The sequence below is a fragment of the Nerophis ophidion genome, linkage group LG27 (genome assembly GCF_033978795.1).
Source record: "Nerophis ophidion isolate RoL-2023_Sa linkage group LG27, RoL_Noph_v1.0, whole genome shotgun sequence".
NCBI lineage: Eukaryota > Metazoa > Chordata > Actinopteri > Syngnathiformes > Syngnathidae > Nerophis > Nerophis ophidion.
This window is the reverse complement of record NC_084637.1, coordinates 2285053-2305222: the sequence shown is the minus strand read 5'-3', so window position 1 is coordinate 2305222 and position 20170 is coordinate 2285053. Positions and strand designations below refer to the sequence as shown.

At 42.7% G+C, this 20170-nt stretch overlaps 1 protein-coding gene across 13 annotated transcripts in view; it reads right to left on the bottom strand.

Annotated features, from left to right (window-relative positions):
- Nucleotides 1-19612, bottom strand: part of abi2b (abl-interactor 2b) — a 26999-nt gene extending 7387 nt beyond the window's left edge. The window contains exons 1-11 of one of the 13 annotated variants that reach the window (XM_061889647.1): nt 19437-19612; nt 10745-10912; nt 10471-10647; nt 9586-9603; nt 9188-9291; nt 6913-7059; nt 4828-4952; nt 4469-4660; nt 2093-2257; nt 1729-1812; nt 175-363 (exon numbers count right to left, since the gene is read on the bottom strand). In XM_061889647.1, coding sequence (XP_061745631.1) covers nt 175-363; nt 1729-1812; nt 2093-2257; nt 4469-4660; nt 4828-4952; nt 6913-7059; nt 9188-9291; nt 9586-9603; nt 10471-10647; nt 10745-10912; nt 19437-19553 — 1486 coding nt within the window. In that variant the 5' untranslated portion in view covers nt 19554-19612. The remainder of the gene's footprint in view (nt 1-174; nt 364-1728; nt 1813-2092; nt 2258-4468; nt 4661-4827; nt 4953-6912; nt 7060-9187; nt 9292-9585; nt 9604-10470; nt 10648-10744; nt 10913-19436) is intronic. The other 12 variants (XM_061889650.1, XM_061889649.1, XM_061889652.1 and 9 more) reach the window with 12 other exon arrangements.
- Between the last annotated feature and the right edge of the window lie 558 nt (nt 19613-20170).

The window sequence follows — 20170 nt, the reverse complement described above, 5'->3', positions numbered from 1 at the left end:
CAAAAATGCGACTTATGTATGTTTTTACCCCTATTTATTATGCATTTTCAGCAGGTGCGACTTTTACTCCGAAATATACGGTAGTGTGATATTATTATTAATACATCTTAATTAATTCATACAATTTGCTGAGAACCAGTAAAGAAAATAAGGCCTGAAATGGTAAAAGCAGACCTTTCTCTTGGTAGGTGTGTGGCGCCCAGGGCGGGTCCTCTTCGGCATACGGGTCACTGTACTCCACCACTGCTGACTCCTCCTCCTCGTCTTCGTCATCCTCGTAGTCCTCCGGTGGAGGAGGGGGAGGTGTGGGCTCCTCAAACACCGGCTCGTCCGTGACGGGAGGCGGGGGCGGCACGTCTGAGACTAGTTGGAGGCGGGAGCAAAAACAATTAACAATGGATACAAAATTGCTGCAAGTAGAATTTAGAACCCAAGTGAAGGGCTTGGCATTCCCATGCTGGACAGGACAAGTCCATGCTGGTTAGGCTAGAACAGTGGTTTTCTCAAACTTTTTTCATCATTAAAAACTTGGCTTTCCAATCAGCAACATTAAAACCCAGCAGCATAGGAGTCCTAAGTAATCACTAAAAACAAGGCAGAGGTATTATTTGACACGTGCATTGAATACTTATGCCCACTGGAGCATTACACAACACAGTTTGAACGGTAACAGTGTGTTTGAATAGATGGAGCAGTTTGAGAATCACTGACCTAGAAGACCGTGCAGGGAATGAAAATGTAACTAGAGATGTCCGATAATGGCTGTTTTGCGGATATTCGATATTGTCCAACTCTTAATTACCAAATCTGATATTAACCGATACCGATATATACAGTGGTGGAATGAACACATTATTATGCCTCATGTTGTTGTGATGCCCCGCTGGATGCATTAAACAATGTAACAAGGTTTTACAAAATAAACTAAAAGAAATGCCAACATGGCACTGCCATATTGGTTTTTGAAGTTACCAAGTGCATTCTTTTTTTCAACATGCCTCAAAACAGCAGCTTGGAATTAGGGACATGCTCTCCCTAGAGAGCATGAGGAGGTTGAGGTGGGCGGGGTTGGATAATGTAGCGTCCCGGAAGAGTTAGTGCTGCAAGGGATTCTGGGTATTTGTTGTGTTACAGTGCAGATATTCTCCCGAAATGTGTTTGTCATTCTTGTTTGGTGTGGTTTGACAGTGTGGCGCATTTTTGTAACAGTGTTGGCGTTGTTTAAAGGCCACCCTCTGTGTGACCTGTATGGCTGATGACCAAGTATGCTTTGCATTCAATGTGATTGGGCCGGCATGCAAAGGCAGTGCCTTTAAGGTTTATTGGCGCTCTGTACTTCTCCCTATGTCCGTGTACCACTCCATACAGCGGCCTTTTAAAAAGTCATACATTTTACTTCTTGAAACTGATACCGATAATTTCCCATATTACATTTTAAAGCATTTAACGGCCGATAATATCGGCAGCCTGATATTATGGGACATCTCTAAATGTAACATTTGACTAATGACACGAGCATGCTTTGGTCTTCACTGCTGCAACAACAACCTTTAATCCTCTTTTCTCTTCTGGGACAATTAATGTTAAAGAAAATGACAAAATAGGTCTGACTGAAATGTTAGTTGTTTAGGAGAACTTGGCTCGGGATTGCAGAAGACATCCTAATTTGATGCAAGGAGGACGAGGTGTAAACATGGCAGCCATGCAGAAGGAGCTAAAACCACTTACTGGTCTCCTGAACCCGGGCCACAAAGCCCATCAGGGGGAGCTGGGGGGTGATCTGCATGGAAGGGGGAGGGGGCGCAAGTGGGCCTGCAAGTGCCAAAACAATGTTGATACAGAGATGGAGGGGGTGAGCGTGCTAAAGCACAAAAGTTGCATTCTCACTAGAACCAACGCTTTCATTTTCTAACAACAAGGGCATGGATGCCAGTAGGACACATTGTGCTGTTCATGAAGGCGGGTGGATGAGCACAAATAAAGGAGATTTACTTTTTTGACAGAGGCTGGAACCCATTTGAACCAAAAAGAACAACTCCAAATTGATAATATAGTAAATACACGGACATTACATGAAAAATATATGTTATACCTTGGTTCTGGACAAAGTGTGGCCCCCCATTGAGCTGGTTCTGGTTGGGGGCCATGTTCGGCTGGCCAGTGACAGACGAGGGCCGACGGTAAGGCAGTGATCCCCCCACATGGGTGTTCTGAGGCGGCATCACCGTGCGGTTCATGCTGTAAAACTGAGGCGCACCTGCAAGGAGATGCCACCGGGAGGCAGCAGAGCAAACTTAGAGCACTTTCTTGCAGAGACTCTTAAGCTCATCTGGACTTGGCAAATATAAAAGGAACAAGAAAAGAACAGCAATGGAGGTGAACACAAACGCAAAATGGATGAATTGCAATGCTCATGCACAATAAATCCATGGCACATAGGGGTGGGCAGACTGATACCACGGGTGGAGTCGATGTTGGATTAATGCCATCAAGATGAGATCAATATTTTCAAGTTGACGTCCATGTTTATTTTTGTTCATATTATCACACACAGTCAGAGAATAAGTAACAATAATTAGATTGTGGCGGTCCACTCCCTGTATGATCAGTGTCAGAACTTGGTCCGCATTGCTGGCAGTAAGTCGGACACGTTTCCAGTGAGGGTTGGACTCCGCCAAGGCTGCCCTTTGTCACCCATTCTGTTCAGAACTTTTATGGATAGAATTTCTAGGCACAGTCAGGGCGTTGAGGGGATCCGGTTTGGTGGCTGCAGGATTAGGTCTCTGCTTTTTGCAGATGATGTGGTCCTGATGGCTTCATCTGGCCAGGGTCTTCAGCTCTCACTGGATCGATTCGCAGCAGAGTGTGAAGCGACCGGGATGAGAATCAGCACCTCCAAGTCCGAGTCCATGGTTCTCGCCCAGAAAAGGGTGGAGTGCCATCTCCTGGTTGGGGAGGAGACCTCGCCTCGAGTTCAAGTACCTCTGAGTCTTGTGCACGAGTGAGGGAAGAGTGGAAGGTGAGGTTGACAGGCGGATCGGTGCGACGTCTTCAATAATTAGGACGATGTATCGATCCGTTGTGGTGAAGAAGGAGCTGAGCCGGTCGATCTACGTTCCCATCCTCACCTATGGTCATGAGCTTTGGGTTATGACCGAAAGGACAAGTTCACGGGTACAAATGAGTTTGGGTCTCTCCCTTAGAGATAGGGTGAGGAGATCTGTCATCCTGGAGGAGCTCAAAGTAAAGCCGCTGCTCCTCCACATGGAGAGGAGCCAGATGAGGTGGTTCGGACATCTGGTCAGGATGCCACCTGAACGCCTCCCTAGGGAGGTGTTTCGGGCACGTCCGACCGGAGGCCACGGGGAAGACCCAGGACACGTTGGGAAGACTATGTCTCCCGGCTGGCCTGGGAACGCCTTGGAAGAGCTGGATGAAGTGGCTGTGGAGAGGGAAGTCTGGGCTTCTCTGCTTAGGCTGCTGCCCCCGCGACCCGACTTTGGATAAGCAGAATAAGATGGATGGATGGAAGTTTTGATATTGTTGTATTTACTGTATACATTGATAAATTGCTCACAAATATGCATGTAAATAAAACATTTGTACCACTAAAATATTTGTCTTGTGTGATGTGTTCTGATTGTACACCTGGTGTTCTTGGAGCTACAAATGAGACTGATGAAAGCAGTTCTAGTGTAAGTCGGAAACTACACTTAAGTCACTCATACTGTACACACAAGCCATGAAGGACCTAAAATACACTGATAAAATGAAATAAAGTGAGATTGTTGTCCCCGCAGCTTACTGTAGCAACCTGACAGTTGTGTGCAGTGTATATCCATCCATCCATTTTGTACCGCTTGTCCTCAGGGTCACGGGATTTGGTCATTTCCAGCTGTCTGAGAGGCTTTGAACCTAACATGGGCCCTGGTCCTGACTGTGTGAGTGCGGAGAAGAAAGTTGAGTTTGTTGATGTTTTGGCGTAGTTCCTGCCGACAGTGGCCACTGTTGTGCTGTAACGTCCATGTAGATGTTATAGTACGAGCGCTTCAGATGAGTACAGCCAATATTCAGCACATAATGTATTTTACATGGCATGCCCATGCTATACAACTAAAATTGTGTTTTTTATTAATTTTAGAGTGCCCATTTGTACCTCAAAAGGTAAACGGCTGAGTAAAAAATAATTGGTATTGGCAATGTTGGCTTAGTATCACATTGATACTAGAATTAGCAGTATCGCCCACCCCTAATGACAAAACAGGTGACAATAACTGAAGGATGAAAATAAGCAGTAGGATTATGGCGACAGTGGCGCCATTATCCATGCATGCAATATTCCACACAGTTTCCACAAATAAACACATGAACATTCTGGTCAAATGTGGAGCTCACACGTCTGCATATGGAGCACAAAAGCAGTCCGAGATGAGCCGATGAGTAGCTGGGTTTTTCTAGACTTACTCACATTGTGCAGGGTTGCCACAAGGGGCGGTTCCTGTGCCAGTGGGGGCTGTAGAAATGGGGAGCTGGGGAGGGGGAGGGGGTACATGCGGGATCTCAACAGGTGGGTTAGAGGCCGGATGGGGGCCGTCACAAACGGGGGGCGTGGTGGTCGCGTCAGGTGTTTGCTTAGGTGTGTTGGATGGGGCAGGAGGGGCTGAGGGAGTGTGGAAAAAAGGCGAGGGAAAGAAAGAAGAGGAGAAAAGAAAAGTGAGGGAGAGGGGGAAAGTTCTACAATACTCAGGGGATCATTCGCAGCTGTTCTACCTTTTAGTACCAAGAGTGAGCAGAGGCATAACGTTTAGAAACAGACATCAGTAGTACCTGGAAAGGCGGTAGGTGGGGCTGGGGTGGGCACAGCAATCGGCACTCCCACGCTGCCGCTGCCACTGTTTTCCCGGCTGCTGCTGCGACTGCTGCTAGGATGGCTGCCTCCGCTGCTGCCACTGCTGATGGTGGGTTAGCAAACAGGTCAGCACGTACGCACGCAACATTCAACACAGTCCAACTTCTGCATGACTCATTGAAGCAGTGTCACTTTGTCTTTCTGGTACATTACTAGGTTCCACACCAAACATCTCAAGAGAAACACACTGAATGTGCTGCCATCTTTTCAACAGAGTGTCGGCTGTTCTAGTTCTGCAATGATACAGAGCCCCCTGACAAAGACACATGGCAAGGCGACCATACACAGACATTACATGATGGGCAGGAAGCAGAGGTGAAGTGAGATGAAGAGGATGGACGCTAAGCAGCATATAAGCTACCTGATCAGTTTTGGCTCTCAAAATCTTCAAAAGCTATGGCTGGTTTGGAATCTGTTCTGTATTAGGTGGAACATACGGACAAACTTTGATGATAGTAGAGGACAGTTATTACGGCGACTATGATCAACATTACTAGTGTCTTTGATGGCCCTTATTTCTGTGAAGACTGTACCAGTCTGGCCATTCGACGTGTTAGGAATTAATAGGAGACAGTTAAGTGAGAACTACAAATAAGGATTGTTCAGTGGCAGGTCAAGTTTAAGTGCAAGATAGAGGACGAAAGGGGAGGAGGTAGAGGAACAATAGCTGCGTTGTAGACCTACACTCTTGAACAAAACTCTTTATATCAGATTGTAAGTACAGCATCAAAATGTGAAAAAAAAACAGGAGCAGGAGAAAAATGATGCAGAGTCTACATCTGGTCTTCAGGTGATCAAAGGTTTAAGATGATTGCTTTTAAAAGCTGCACTAATATCTGGCTTTCAAAACCATTTGTCACATTCACACTGTCAGGACGACAAAGGCTTAACAGAGATTCAGGTTGTGCACCAGATTTTGGCTTGCTATGTAAAGATTGTGCAGCGTTTTCCTGCTGAGAGACGCCAGTATCGAATGTTAGCGTGGCTTAAACAAGGTCATACTACTGGATAAAAGGGCATCAAACACATACGCAGTCCAAACAGTTCCAAAAAGCTCAAGGATATTGTGTTGGGAGGTAACTGGTGTTTGACATCATCATCGTTATCTGTCCAGAGCCTCGTATATATCGATAAACAAGGTCACTTCTGTCATCGTCAGCTTAGTCTAGTCTGAGGACATCGTTTAACATCCTAAAACATGTTTGGTATTACAAACGGGATAGAAAGAAAATCTATCACAGACTGGGGCCCTCAGGCAAGACAGATGCTTTCTGCAACATCACTGCACAACTGAAGCTCCATCTTGAAACCCTATGCTGCCAGATATGATAAATGGTAAATGCGTTGTACTTGTATAGCGCTTTTCTACCTTCAAGGTACTCAAAGCTCTTTGACACTACTTCCACATTCACCCATTCACACACTGATGGAGGGAGCTGCCATGCAAGGCGCTAACCAGTACCCATCAGGAGCAAGGGTGAAGTGTCTTGCTCGGGACACAACGGACGTGATAAGGTTTTGTACTAGGTGGGGATTGAACCAGGGACCCTCGGGTTGCACATGGCCACTCTCCCAACTGCGCCACGCCATCCCAGATAACATCTTATGTTAGGTTATTGGGCTGCAGTCAGCTAAGGGTGGGGGAACAACCGGTTTCACAGTTAAGCATTGGCCATTTTTTGTCCCATAAAAATTAAAAATCCTCGTCTTACTGTGTCCACCGTTGTTGCCTAGTAATCAGGAAGTCATGACAGTGTGGATGTTTTACAGAACAGGACAAGACTTGGATTTTTTTTTTAAGATGGTCATAAGCATTTATCTGCTTACTTTAAATGAAGTTTCCAATTAAGTGCAGAGTAGTTTCTTTTTTCTCTCCTCCTGTTTCTTACTTTTTGCATTTTGATGCTCTGTTTACAATCTAATAAAAGTTCACCAGCACAAAATGCGGTCTAAGGATTTTGTTCAGGAGTATAAGTGAGGCATGCTGGGAAGGAGAGGGGTACCTGTACGTGCGGTTCCTCTGATTAACAGATGCATTGCGTGCTGGGCTCTGCAGGGGATGCGCCATGTTGCGCGTCGGGCTTGAGACGTAGTCGTTAGGGACAACAGGAGGACGCACCGGTTCAAGTGTCCTATATGGTGAGTGCCGCCTGTGAGAGGGTCAGGAGTTGAGGGGAGGGGGCATCCACAGAGAATTGTAGGAGAAGGGAAGGGGGAGAGCAGGAAAAAAACAAGTGCAAACTTAAAAAAAAAAAAAAGGTGGAATGTTGGGGCTGGCTCGGGCAAATCCACCGGTGGCGACAGCCAGACCAAGCAAATGCAGGACTCTCCTGCCTGGAACAGATTTAGGCTGAAGCTATTCACTCCGATCCTGATCCGCTAAAAAGACACAATAACACCAGCTATTCTATTGCCTAAGTATAGCCTTTCCCAAGAATAAAATAGCCGAAAAAGACATCTCATAGTCTTGTCTACAGATTTATGCACACAATCCAGCAGATGGTGCCAAAAGACTTCTCATCAACTGAAAGCTGTTTTTCCATTAGAAGAGGGCTCAGGAAGTCGCCATAGAAAAATCGTTACTGGACTGCAGTCGGTCTGCACTGGTGCAATCCACCACTTATTTCAATGATATTGAAAAGATCTTTTCCCAGTCAACACAGCACATAAAAAAAACCCTCAAAAACAAACATACAGTGGATAACCTTGATATTTTTAAGTGGGACCAAATTTAATAGACACTTGACCTGGGCTTCATGTGCTAGCATGTACAAGACAACCGATCTCCAAGGTTGAGCATGGTTGTCATGGCAAAATGGTGCTGTGAGAAATATGAGGCAGCCAAGTGGGGGCAAGCTGGGTCAAACAAAACTAAGAGCGCGTTGAAAAAAATGTAACTAAAAATAAGATGACAGTCTTTAGCCAAAGACTGTGAGAGGGTCCATAATGGAGGTGTAGCTGTGATTACATGCTGCTTGCAGAGGACACATACACAAACACCACAGCTGGGAAAGTCACTAGGGGGACGGGACACAGTGTGACGATACGCGACAGTGGGTTAACGAGAACTAAAAAACAAGAGATACTCTAAATGTTACAGTAAATATAATTAAATGTCAATTTAAAGGAGCTTCACAGGAGTCTTCTGCATTTTTGATATTGCAGCTGTCAAGTGTATCAATGATTCCGTTGTTTAGTTTTATATCTGGGCTGCTGACTGTCAGTGGAAGCAATCCAGTGTGCTTTTCTGTCACGTCTTTGCGTCCATGATTGACAGTTTAGCCTGCTTGGACATACACATTGCACATTGGCTGAGGAACTCAAATGAAGTGGCTGCACGAGCCGTGCCACAAGGCGGGAAACTCGGGGACTAACTCTGTTTGGTGTTTGCGCAACACACCTAATGTGCGGTTCCAATCTCTTGCGCACGATCAGACGTATAGGCTTTTGACTGTTGGAGAAGCAAAACACTGACCGCTTAAATTGAAAAAGCTTTTCTCTAAATGACAAATACTGTCACCTTTTAATCTGGCAAAATCACATAAGATTTGGTCACACCCCTAAAAGTGACGTCCAAATCCAGCATACGAACTGTAAGGTAAAATAAAAGCAAACAGGGACAAAAACAGCGCTTGTGCTTAGAAAGGTCACCAGAGTGAAGACAGTGTTGTTCAGTTGCACAAGCAAACAGCCCCTGGGATTAGAGACACATTCAATAGTTAAACAGACACACTTTAGTTGCATCTCAATTCAGACACGGACAATAATAGAATCAATAAATGTCAATAATCGATAATCGATGTATTTATTATAAATAAAGCAATGCAGACAGTTCTAACATATGGCTGACTGCAGCGAGACACCTCACCGAAAGACCCACCCCGCTCCTTTACTATCGGGCACTTATGGTCCAGTTTTGCAAACATTTTCAATAATTTAATACATGTGGGAATTAATGTAACTGTTTCTTATTCCAAATAAATTGCTTTTTTAAAGCTGCAAGTGATAAACGCTAATTTAGTGACACGAAAAGAAACTCATAAATGCATTAATACACTAATCAATATATTTTTAATCGCAGCATAGCTCCTGAATCGTAATCGAATGGTGAAGTGCCAAAAGACTCCCACCTCCAGTGAAAACCTGCGAGTTTTAAAGGTTTGGCTTAATTAGCATGGCAAAATACACTCCTGTGCTAAGTGTTTCAAGTCAGGTGGGCCACACTCCTGCTGCGAATACGAAAAAAAACATTTAGCTGAAGAAAGACAGGTTACATACCCAAGGGTCCCTTTCCCGCTCACAGGTGGGCTGGGGGGCTTCTGTGTAGGGGGGTTTGTGCGAGGAAGTCCGCCTCCTCCAGCTTTCATGCTCTGAGCACTGGCCTACAGGGACAGACAAGTGTTATGAAATTGAGATATTTGATAGCAGGAGAATGAACAAGAACTATGAAACACTGTTCAAAGGATTAGTTGGACATTTAAAACCATTTTAGAATGGCAAACAAATTGGATTTTGGCTGGATCCCAAGTCCAATGTGCTTAATTTTGCAAAATGTCTAACTCCTCCTTCAAAAAACAAAGACAAAAAAAAACACATTCACAGCAATCCACAAAAACTAAAATGTATTCAGAAATCAAAACACCCTCCTTGTGAGCGGCTAGCTTTCAAAAGCTTACCTTAAATCTTTGCAACCACTACAGTTGATTACAAAGAATAAATAAAGGCAAGCAGAGAGAGGAAAAAGAGAAGAAATCAGCAGATTAGTGTGCAATAGAACAGAAGAAAACAATAATTAAAGAGTTACAATTTCTGTAAATTCCAAACAGAAGCCTTATCAAAATGTCTGTGACATCTTCTCCCAAAAAAACAAAACCAGACAGAACTAAAGGGGAAGTGCTATATCAACAACAACAATCAAGCAGTCACTCGCAGCTCGGAAAATTAATTAGTAAGATTTAACAATGAACCGGTACGTTTCAAAGGTGATATAGTACTGAAAATGATTCATTAGTATTGCGGTACTATACCAATACCGCTATATCATACAACCCTAATATATATCAAATAAAATGAGACGGTGTGGCTCAGATGGTACAGTGGCCAACCAGAAACTTGGAGGGATCTTGGTTCGAATCTAGCCCCCATCATCTTAGTCACTGCTGTTGTGTTCCTAGACAAGACACCTCCCACCTTGCTCCAGGAGCCACCCACAATAGTGTACATGTAGCTGAAATGTAGATAATGGGTTCCTGACTGTAAAGCGCTTTGAGTAAGAGAAAAGGCGCTGCATAAATATAACCCACTTCACATTAAACAAGTGAAATGATGCTTCTTTTACTTTAGATAGTGTTTAAAATTCATTTTACAGTAATCCTTTAAAATTGTCATTCCAAATAGATACATTGTTTTGAAAAGAATACAATATATGTGCATGCATACATATATAGTTTGTTTCTAATCCTTTCTTTCAGTTATCATTGCAGATTGTGAATGATTATTTGCATTTAATTTAGCTGGACAAACATGTTAATCCCTTGGAAGCTGGCAGCAGGAGTTCTTACCTTGACTCCGTGGCCCATGTCATCCAGCATGCTGTAGTCAATAGGCTTGCGGATATAGCGTACAGGCCTCTCTGGATTGGCAGGGGCGATGATCTTGTGTGTGCGTGACGTGTTCTTGTTTGTGGTGAGGATACCTATCTCCCGCCTGGCCACTTTTTCTTTATGGATGTCCACCGTCTAAGGATATCAACACATCTTCTTAACTTTTCAGAGACTAATAGACACTTGTCAAGTGGCTGGAGTCCCGTCCCTGTTGTGCAATTCAAGCGCCCACCTGGGAAATGTGGTTGATGGAAGACTCCATGCGGCGTAGCTGCGACGCCTGGATGTCCAGCATCTGCAGGACATTATTAGCCAGTGTGTTGATCAGGTATGCCACGCTGGCCAGGGACTGGGTGGTGTAGTTCTTGGTCTCCTCCAGCGCCCGCTGCTTGTCTGGAGACTGTGTGGATCAGGGTGAGATGTCACTTTTCAATTGCTTGTAAACAAGAGTGCAAGATTTAATGAAAAGACAATGAGAAAAGTGGCATGCACTCCAGTCCAAGGGAGCAGAGTTTGAAGAAAGCACCAGTTTGCGGTGACCACTTCGTTAAAGGTTTGTTTGATATAATTTTTATATACTTGACTCGTTTTCTTGATTTTGTTTGTATTGTCTAGGGTGGAGGCAGCCTGATCGCAATGTGGACCTATTTTAATATATCCCAGATGTACCTGTGGCCAGCAATCTACAAAATGTGCAAATTTTAAGATGACAGTGGCGGCTTGTAAGGAAAGAAGGGTGGCGACTTGTCCAAGGTGTACCCCGCCTTTTGCCCATGTGCAGCTGAGATAGACTCCAGCACCCCCCGTGACCACGAAAGGGACAAGCGGTAGAAAATAGATGGATGGAAGTCCAACTAGCAAGTGTGATGTCATGCTCGCTGCAGCTCGCCTCTCTCGTGGTGGACATCAAGGACATAAGTAGTCCCCAAACACGCCTACAGTCTATAATAACACCAGAAAAAGATGCTAGAATTGTTGCTAGTCGTTTTAAATAAAGAAAAAGTCACTTAGTCTCTAGAAACTTGAAACATTCTCAAATGACATTGTACAATAATCAGTAACAATTAAAACATTGAGCAAAACAATATAACAATATACAGTCGTGCTCATAAGTTGACATACACTGGGACAACTTATGATTTCTTGGCCATTCTTCAGAGAATATGAATGATAACACAAAACATGTCTTCCATCTATGCTTAATGGTTGTGTGAAGCTATTAACTGTGTTTACTATTTATGAATCAAAATGACAAAAGAAAGTACCCAAATGACCCTAATCAAAAGTTTACATACCACAGTGACTTTGATCTTATAACATGCCCAAAAGTTGACACAAACAGGTTTGAATGGCTAATCAAGGTTCCAATCCTCACCTGTGACCTGTTTGTTTGTAATTAGTGTGTGTGTGTAAAAGGTCAGTGAGTTTCTGGGCTTCTGATAGACCATTTCATCTTTCTTCCAGTGCTGCACAGATGTTTCCGGATTCTAAGTCATGGGGAAGGCAAAATAATTGTCAAAGGATCTGCGAGAAAAAAGGTATTGAACTGCATAAAACAGGAAAGGGGTATAAAAAGATATCCAAGGAATTGAGAATGCCAATCAGCAGTGTTCAAACGCTGATTAAGAAGTGGAAATGAGGGATTCAGGTAGACCAGCAAAGATTTCAGCCACAACTGCCAGGAAAATTGTTCGAGATGCAAAGAAAAATCAACAATTAACTACAGCTAAAATACAGGACTCTCTGAAAAATTGTGGTGTGGCTGTTTCAAGATGCACAATAAGGAGGCACTTGAAGAAAAATGGGCTGCATGGTCGAGTCACCAAAAGAAAGCCATCACTCCAAATTACTTTGTTCCAAGAGTTTTGAGGCTTGTCTCTGTGCTGTTTGGCGTAATGTAAGCGGGATACTTTGTGACATTTGTGCAGAAATGACTTTGAAGAATGGTCAAGAAATCATAAATTCTCCCAGGGTGTGCAAACTTATGAGCACAACTGTATATTAATACTAATTCATTACAGATTGGTTTTTTAATGTATGCATACATTTGTTTGGCCTTTATAATGCAGCAAATGCTACAATGTCCTGGTGACCATGCCCACACCACACTCCAACCACCACAGGTGTCTTTGCATTCTCAGGGAAACCCTAAAGGGAGCTGAAAGTAGACTATCCGCTCTCTGAAATTAACATTTTTCAAACTGTTATTCCCCATCACCATTTTTTAATATTTCTGCAGGTATCAGCAAATCCTAATTTGATGTTTTTTATTGCAACTTCAAACAAATGTAATGTCTACGTCCACCCGCAAATAGTTTGTCACAAAAAATGGCACCATTAGCTGCTGCCTACCTTTTAATTGTTAAAAAGTTAAAAAATAATCATTAAAAATTCCATAGCCAACCACTTCTGCTGGAATTTGCATTTCCCTGACAAGTTGGCCCTGTGTTGAGGTGACAGGTTGCCCACCCGAATTCAGTTGGGATAGGCTCCAGCCACCCCTGCAACCCCGAGAGGAACAAGCGGTAGAAAATAGAAGGATGGTATTCTTTTTGGCGCTTTGGCCACAGCATAAGCCCGTTGACAGGATGCAACAACAGCCGTAGACAATAGCAAGATTAAAGGCTTAATGGTATGGTAGATACAGTGGTGTCAAAGGTGTCACTATAATGTCATGACATGTGATGCTACCAAACAAAAACTTGGTGTAGTTTTTTTCTTGTGCTTTAGCGTTGACCAGGTTTTTTTTCTCAAAATCATAAAGCCCTAATCTGAATGTAATTGTTTCCTGTATTGTAACTGTCATGAAGGACAAGCAGTAGAAAATTAATGGATGGATGATAAAAATATAATAACATGTCAGCTTCCGGTCCACTCAGCCACACTTGGACAATACAGTAGTAACGCATCCTGTAGTCAAGTCTTTAAAATTAAACCACACTAGTTAACAAAGGCACCGTTTACACTAAGCTAAGGTTTTCCAGGGTAAATCCCACCTAACCTTATCCGTGTCCACACACACACACACACAATGGTCATTTAAGACCCCCTCCGTCAGCGGGCGCAATGCGGCCTAGTACGCATGTGCGGAAAATGCGCACGTCATGGCCACCTCCAGTGCTGCTTTGTGTGCATAACTTATCTGACTGGAATCCAGTGTGCTGTGGGGCCCTATGGTAGTGAATCACACCTGAACCTTCATAAAATGATCACATCTTTAATGGACATGTGAAAGTAAACAATGTGACAAAGAACATTTGACATCAATCAATCTAGGGATGTAGATATCTGGTCAGGACACTCACTATTTTGCCTTCACCTTCATTATACATTCCTTTTTGGTGACTTTATATACTCTTGACCTAGACATTGAGTCCGCGACACAAACGGTGGACAATAACCGATACAGTCTGCTTTGCCAGTCCAAACGCATTCTCCATTTTCCATTGTTTCCCTTTGAAGGCCAGGTAATACAAAGCACATGCTACTTTTTTTTAAATCACAAACATGGCAGCCCGCATTTTCGTTGACTCTCCTTTGACAAAAGGACAACGTTTTTTGATAAGTAGCATTACAGCTGATTAGGACATTAGAAAGTTCTCTTGCCCTCTGAGAAGTGTTGTCTCCCAATTGGCTGCAATGGCTTTCTCTTAAGGTTTTGATGTGTCAATCGTCTCTACATGTAGAAGAAGGAGAAACATGGGCATGTCTCCATAATTCCAGTGGTTACCTCCGAGTTACAAAACTGCTTTATTATGAAACTGGATGTGGCGCGTTCTGTCTGACGTCACTTCCTTTGTGGGACACGGTCTTTCTGGCGTCACTTCCTCTCCAAACTCAGTTTGTAAACAATCAATGAGTCCATACAAAGCTAAGAGCCGGAGATTCAAGAAATACACGGCGCACTATTCGTGTAAAAATTGTCCGAGGAGGGGAACCTTAAATGCTAGTTTAGTGTGGCTGAAACGGGCTAAATAATTCTTTGTTTAAGGGGTTATGCAGCTTAGTGAAGACATAGCCTAACACGGTTTTACACCACAGGAGGAGTTGGTCTGTTGGAAAAAACTGAATTTCCCTTTTTATCCGGACGGTTTCTCTTCTATTTGAATGCAAATGTTAGCAGGTTTGAAGTTGGTCATGGAAAAAAAAAAATCTGAGCAATCACTGGGAAACCTGTCTGACCAGCTTTACCTGGATTGCAGATTCATCATGTGGTCCTAAAGTCAATTCTGATTAAATCCCTTTTAAAAACACAAATTTCACCTGCCGAACAGACTAAAATGACATTTTAAATAAACAAAAATTCTACATTCACAGTTAGGGGATGTTCTTTGCACTGCAACATTTTAGTTTGTCGTTTGAGGTTGAGTGTATTCGAAACATGCATGCATACAACATGATGCATCACATATGCATGCATACAACATGATACATCACATATGCATGCATACATACAACATGATATATCACATATGCGTGCATGCATACAACATGATACATCACATATGCATGCACGCATACAACATGATGCATCACATATGCATACATACAACATGATACATCACATATGCATGCATACATACAACATGATACATCACATATGCATGCATACATACAACATGATACATCACATATGCATGCACGCATACAACATGATGCATCACATATGCATACATACAACATGATACATCACATATGCATGCACGCATACAACATGATGCATCACATATGCATGCACGCATACAACATGATGCATCACATATGCATGCACGCATACAACATGATGCATCACATATGCATGCATACAACATGATGCATCACATATGCATGCATACATACAACATGATACATCACATATGCATGCATACATACAACATGATGCATCACATATGCATGCATACAACATGATACATCACATATGCATGCATACATACAACATGATACATCACATATGCATGCACGCATACAACATGATGCATCACATATGCATACATACAACATGATACATCACATATGCATGCATACATACAACATGATACATCACATATGCATGCACGCATACAACATGATACATCACATATGCATGCACGCATACAACATGATGCATCACATATGCACGCATACAACATGATGCATCACATATGCACGCATACAACATGATGCATCACATATGCATGCATACAACATGATGCATCACATATGCATGCATACATACAACATGATACATCACATATGCATGCATACATACAACATGATACATCACATATGCATGCATACATACAACATGATACATCACATATGCATGCATACATACAACATGATACATCACATATGCATGCATACATACAACATGATGCATCACATATGCATGCATACATACAACATGATACATCACATATGCATGCATACATACAACATGATACATCACATATGCATGCACGCATACAACATGATGCATCATATATGCAGGCATACAACATGATGCATCACATATGCATGCATACATACAACATGATACATCACATATGCATGCATGCATACAACATGATACATCACATACAACATGATGCATCACACATACATGCACGCATACAACATGATGCATCACATATGCATGCATACAAGATACATCACATATGCATGCATACATTATGCATCACACATGCATGCATGCATACAACATGATGCAGCACATGCACGCATACAACATGATACATCACATATGCATGCATACAACATTATGCATCGCATACAATATGCATCACACATACATGCACGCATACAACATGATGCATCACTTATGCATGCATACAAGATACATCACATATGCATGCATACAACCGTATGCATCACACATGCATGGATGCATACAACATGATGCATCACATGCACGCATACAAAATGATACATCACATATGCATGCATACAATATGCATCGCATATAACATTATGCATCACACATGCACGCATACAACATGATGCATCACACATGCATGCACGCATACAACATGATGCATCACACATGCACGCATACAACATGATGCATCACACGTGAGTGCATGCATACAGCATGATGCATCACACGTGCGTGCACGCATACAGCATGATGCATCACACGTGCGTGCATACAACATGATGCATCACACGTGCGTGCATACAACATGATGCATCACACGTGCGTGCATACAACATGATGCATCACAGGTGCGTGCATACAACATGATGCATCACAGGTGCGTGCATACAACATGATGCATCACAGGTGCGTGCATACAACATGATGCATCACAGGTGCGTGCATACAACATGATGCATCACACGTGCGTGCATACAACATGATGCATCACACGTGCGTGCATACAACATGATGCATCACACGTGCGTGCATACAACATGATGCATCACACGTGCGTGCATACAACATGATGCATCACACGTGCGTGCATACAACATGATGCATCACACGTGCGTGCATACAACATGATGCATCACACGTGCGTGCATACAACATGATGCATCACACAGGCGTGCATACAACATGATGCATCACACAGGCGTGCATACAACATCATGCATCACACATGCATGCATACAACATGATGCATCACACATGCATGCATACAACATGATGCATCACACATGCATGCATACAACATGATACATCACACATGCATGCATACATGATACATCACACATGCATGCATACAACATGATACATCACACAGGCATGCGTAAAACATGATGCATCACACATGCATGCATACAACATGATGCATCACACATGCATGCATACAAAATGAGACATCAAACATGAATGCATACAACATGATACATCAAACATGCATGCATACATGATTCATCACACATGCATTCATTCAACATGATGCATTATACATGCATGCATACATGATACATCACACGTGCATGCATACAACATGATACATCACACGTGCATGCATACAAAATGATACATCACACGTGCGTGCATACAAAATGATACATCACACATGCATGCATACAACATGATGCATGCATACAACATGATACATCACACATGCATGCATACAACATGATACATCACACATGCATGCATACAACATGATGCATGCATACAACATGATACATCACGCATGCACACATTATGATGCATCACTATAGAGCTATAGTGATGCATGCTTGTTTATGGTTTGAATTCATATCAATATCGGCTACTGAGTTTCATTTTTTTATGTTTTCTGCTGGTGGTGATTTTTCCCAATGAAAAAAATGTGCCTTGGCTCAGAAAAGGTTGAAAAACACTGATCTACACCCAACATTATGTATTATTCTAACTGATCTTTTTTGTCCATCCATCCATTTTCTACCGCTTATTCCCTTTCGGGGTCGCGGGGGGCGCTGGCGCCTATCTCAGCTACAATCGGGCGGAAGGCGGGGTACACCCTGGACAAGTCGCCACCTCATCGCAGGGCCAACACAGATGGACAGACAACATTCACACTCACATTCACACACTAGGGCCAATTTAGTGTTGCCAATCAACCTATCCCCAGGTGCATGTCTTTGGAAGTGGGAGGAAGCCGGAGTACCCGGAGGGAACCCACGCATTCACGGGGATCTTTTTTGTAACACAGTTAATGAATGAAGTGTACTTTTGTTGTTTTTCCCCATTTTTTGGCACAATAATTCCGATATGTAACACTTGTGAGCAGTAGAGAATATTAGGAGAGTTTTGGTCTACAACCGTGGTTCTCAACCTTTTTTCAGTTATGTACTCCCTGTGAACATTTTTTTTACTTCAGGTACCCCCTAATCAGAGCAAAGCATTTTTGGTTGAAAAAAAGAGATAAAGAAGTAAAATACAGAACTATGTCATCAGTTTCTTGATTTATTAAATTGTATAACAGTGCAAAATATTGCTAATTTGTAGTGGTCTTTCTTGAACTATTTGGAAAAAAATATATAAAAATAACTATAACGGATCGTAGATGGTAAAATATCTAAATTCATTGCAAGAGCTCGTTGAGAAATGTTCTAGAACTGTTTGACAATTTGCTTACAAATTGGTGACCCTCACCCCATCCTTGTTTGTGAATTACTTAGCATTTCATGGAAGCTGCTTTTATAGCCAATCATGGCACCCACCTGTTCCCAATTAGCCTGCACACCTGTGGGATGTTCCATAGAAGTGTTTGATGAGCATTCCTCAACTTTATCAGTATTTATTGCCACCTTTCCCAACTTCTCTGTCACATGTTGCTGGCATCAAATTCTAAAAGTAATGATTATTTGCACACAAAAAAATGTTTATCAGTTTGAACATCAAATATGTTGTCTTTGTAGCATATTCAACTGAATATGGCTTGAAAAGGATTTTCAAATCATTGTATTCTGTTTATATTTACATCTAACACAATTTCCCAACTCATATGCAGACGAGGTTTGTATTATTCGCTCCTGTTGATCAGTTTCGTTTGGCTTCTTGTCTCGTCCTGGTGAAGGTGGATTGATTGTTACGCCAATTCAGCGGTGCAGACCTGCCTGACACGCGTGATCGTGGACGTGAATGAAAGCCACGCACAAAAACGACGTTGATACTGGGAGATGTTGATGCTGTCGATACTGGGTGGAGAATGACAGCGGTTACACGCAAGCATGCGCGCGCAGCTCGGGACGTGAACAATATTGTAGTTTAGCCATAAAGGCGGATTATTATCTTTAAAAGCATACATTTGATTTAGTTTATCCATAAAGGCGGATTATGTTTAAAAGCCTACATCTGATGTAGTTTAGCCATAAAGGCGGATAATAGTCTTTAAAAGCCTACATTTGATGTAGTGTGCTAGCACGGAGGCGACTAGCATCAGCAGCTAGCCGACAACTCCCCGCCTGAGAAAGGTGAATGTTTCCCGCAGCCCGAGCCTCACCTGGACATAGTTGTTCTCGCAGTACTCGGCGACTCTCTCCAAATTGGTGAAACTATCCAGCAGAGCGCTCCGTCCTGCTGGGATTTCCTCCTCCAGAAGCATTTGTAGCTCCGCCATTTTCACATCTTCTTAGCGCGGGCTCACGGGCGCCTCGCGCGGTTGCGTGCGGTACTGCGCCTCGCCGCCGAGGGCGTGTGTGCGCGTGCGCGTGCGCGTGGGGGGCGGGGGATGACGTAGTGTCATTACGTAATGAAGCCTTGAAAAACATGAAAGAAAGTTCATGACAAATGTGTGCTTTGTTTTGAACATGTGCTGTTTGGTTTTACACAGTATGAGGACAAAACATTGAAAAGGGAATTTTATCCTCGCAACCTCATGATACTATTGGCTTTTTTGATTGATTGAAACTTTTTATTAGTATTTTATTAAAAATAGCTGACCGTTTGTTCGCCCTTCTCTAGGATTATATTCCCAGTTTTGATCTGGAACGTCTGGTCATTTATAGCATATAAGAATATTATATTACTATTAAGCAAACTATTGATTGATTGAAACTCGTATTAGTAAATTGCACAGTACAGTACATATTCCGTACAATTGACCACTAAATGGTAACACCCCTATAAGTTTTTTCGACTTGTCCGCGTTAATCAATTCACGGCTAAATTGCATATTCATAAATGTAAGTTTCTCAAAACTTGACCTGTTTTTTTGAACTTTTAAAAAAGAATTGG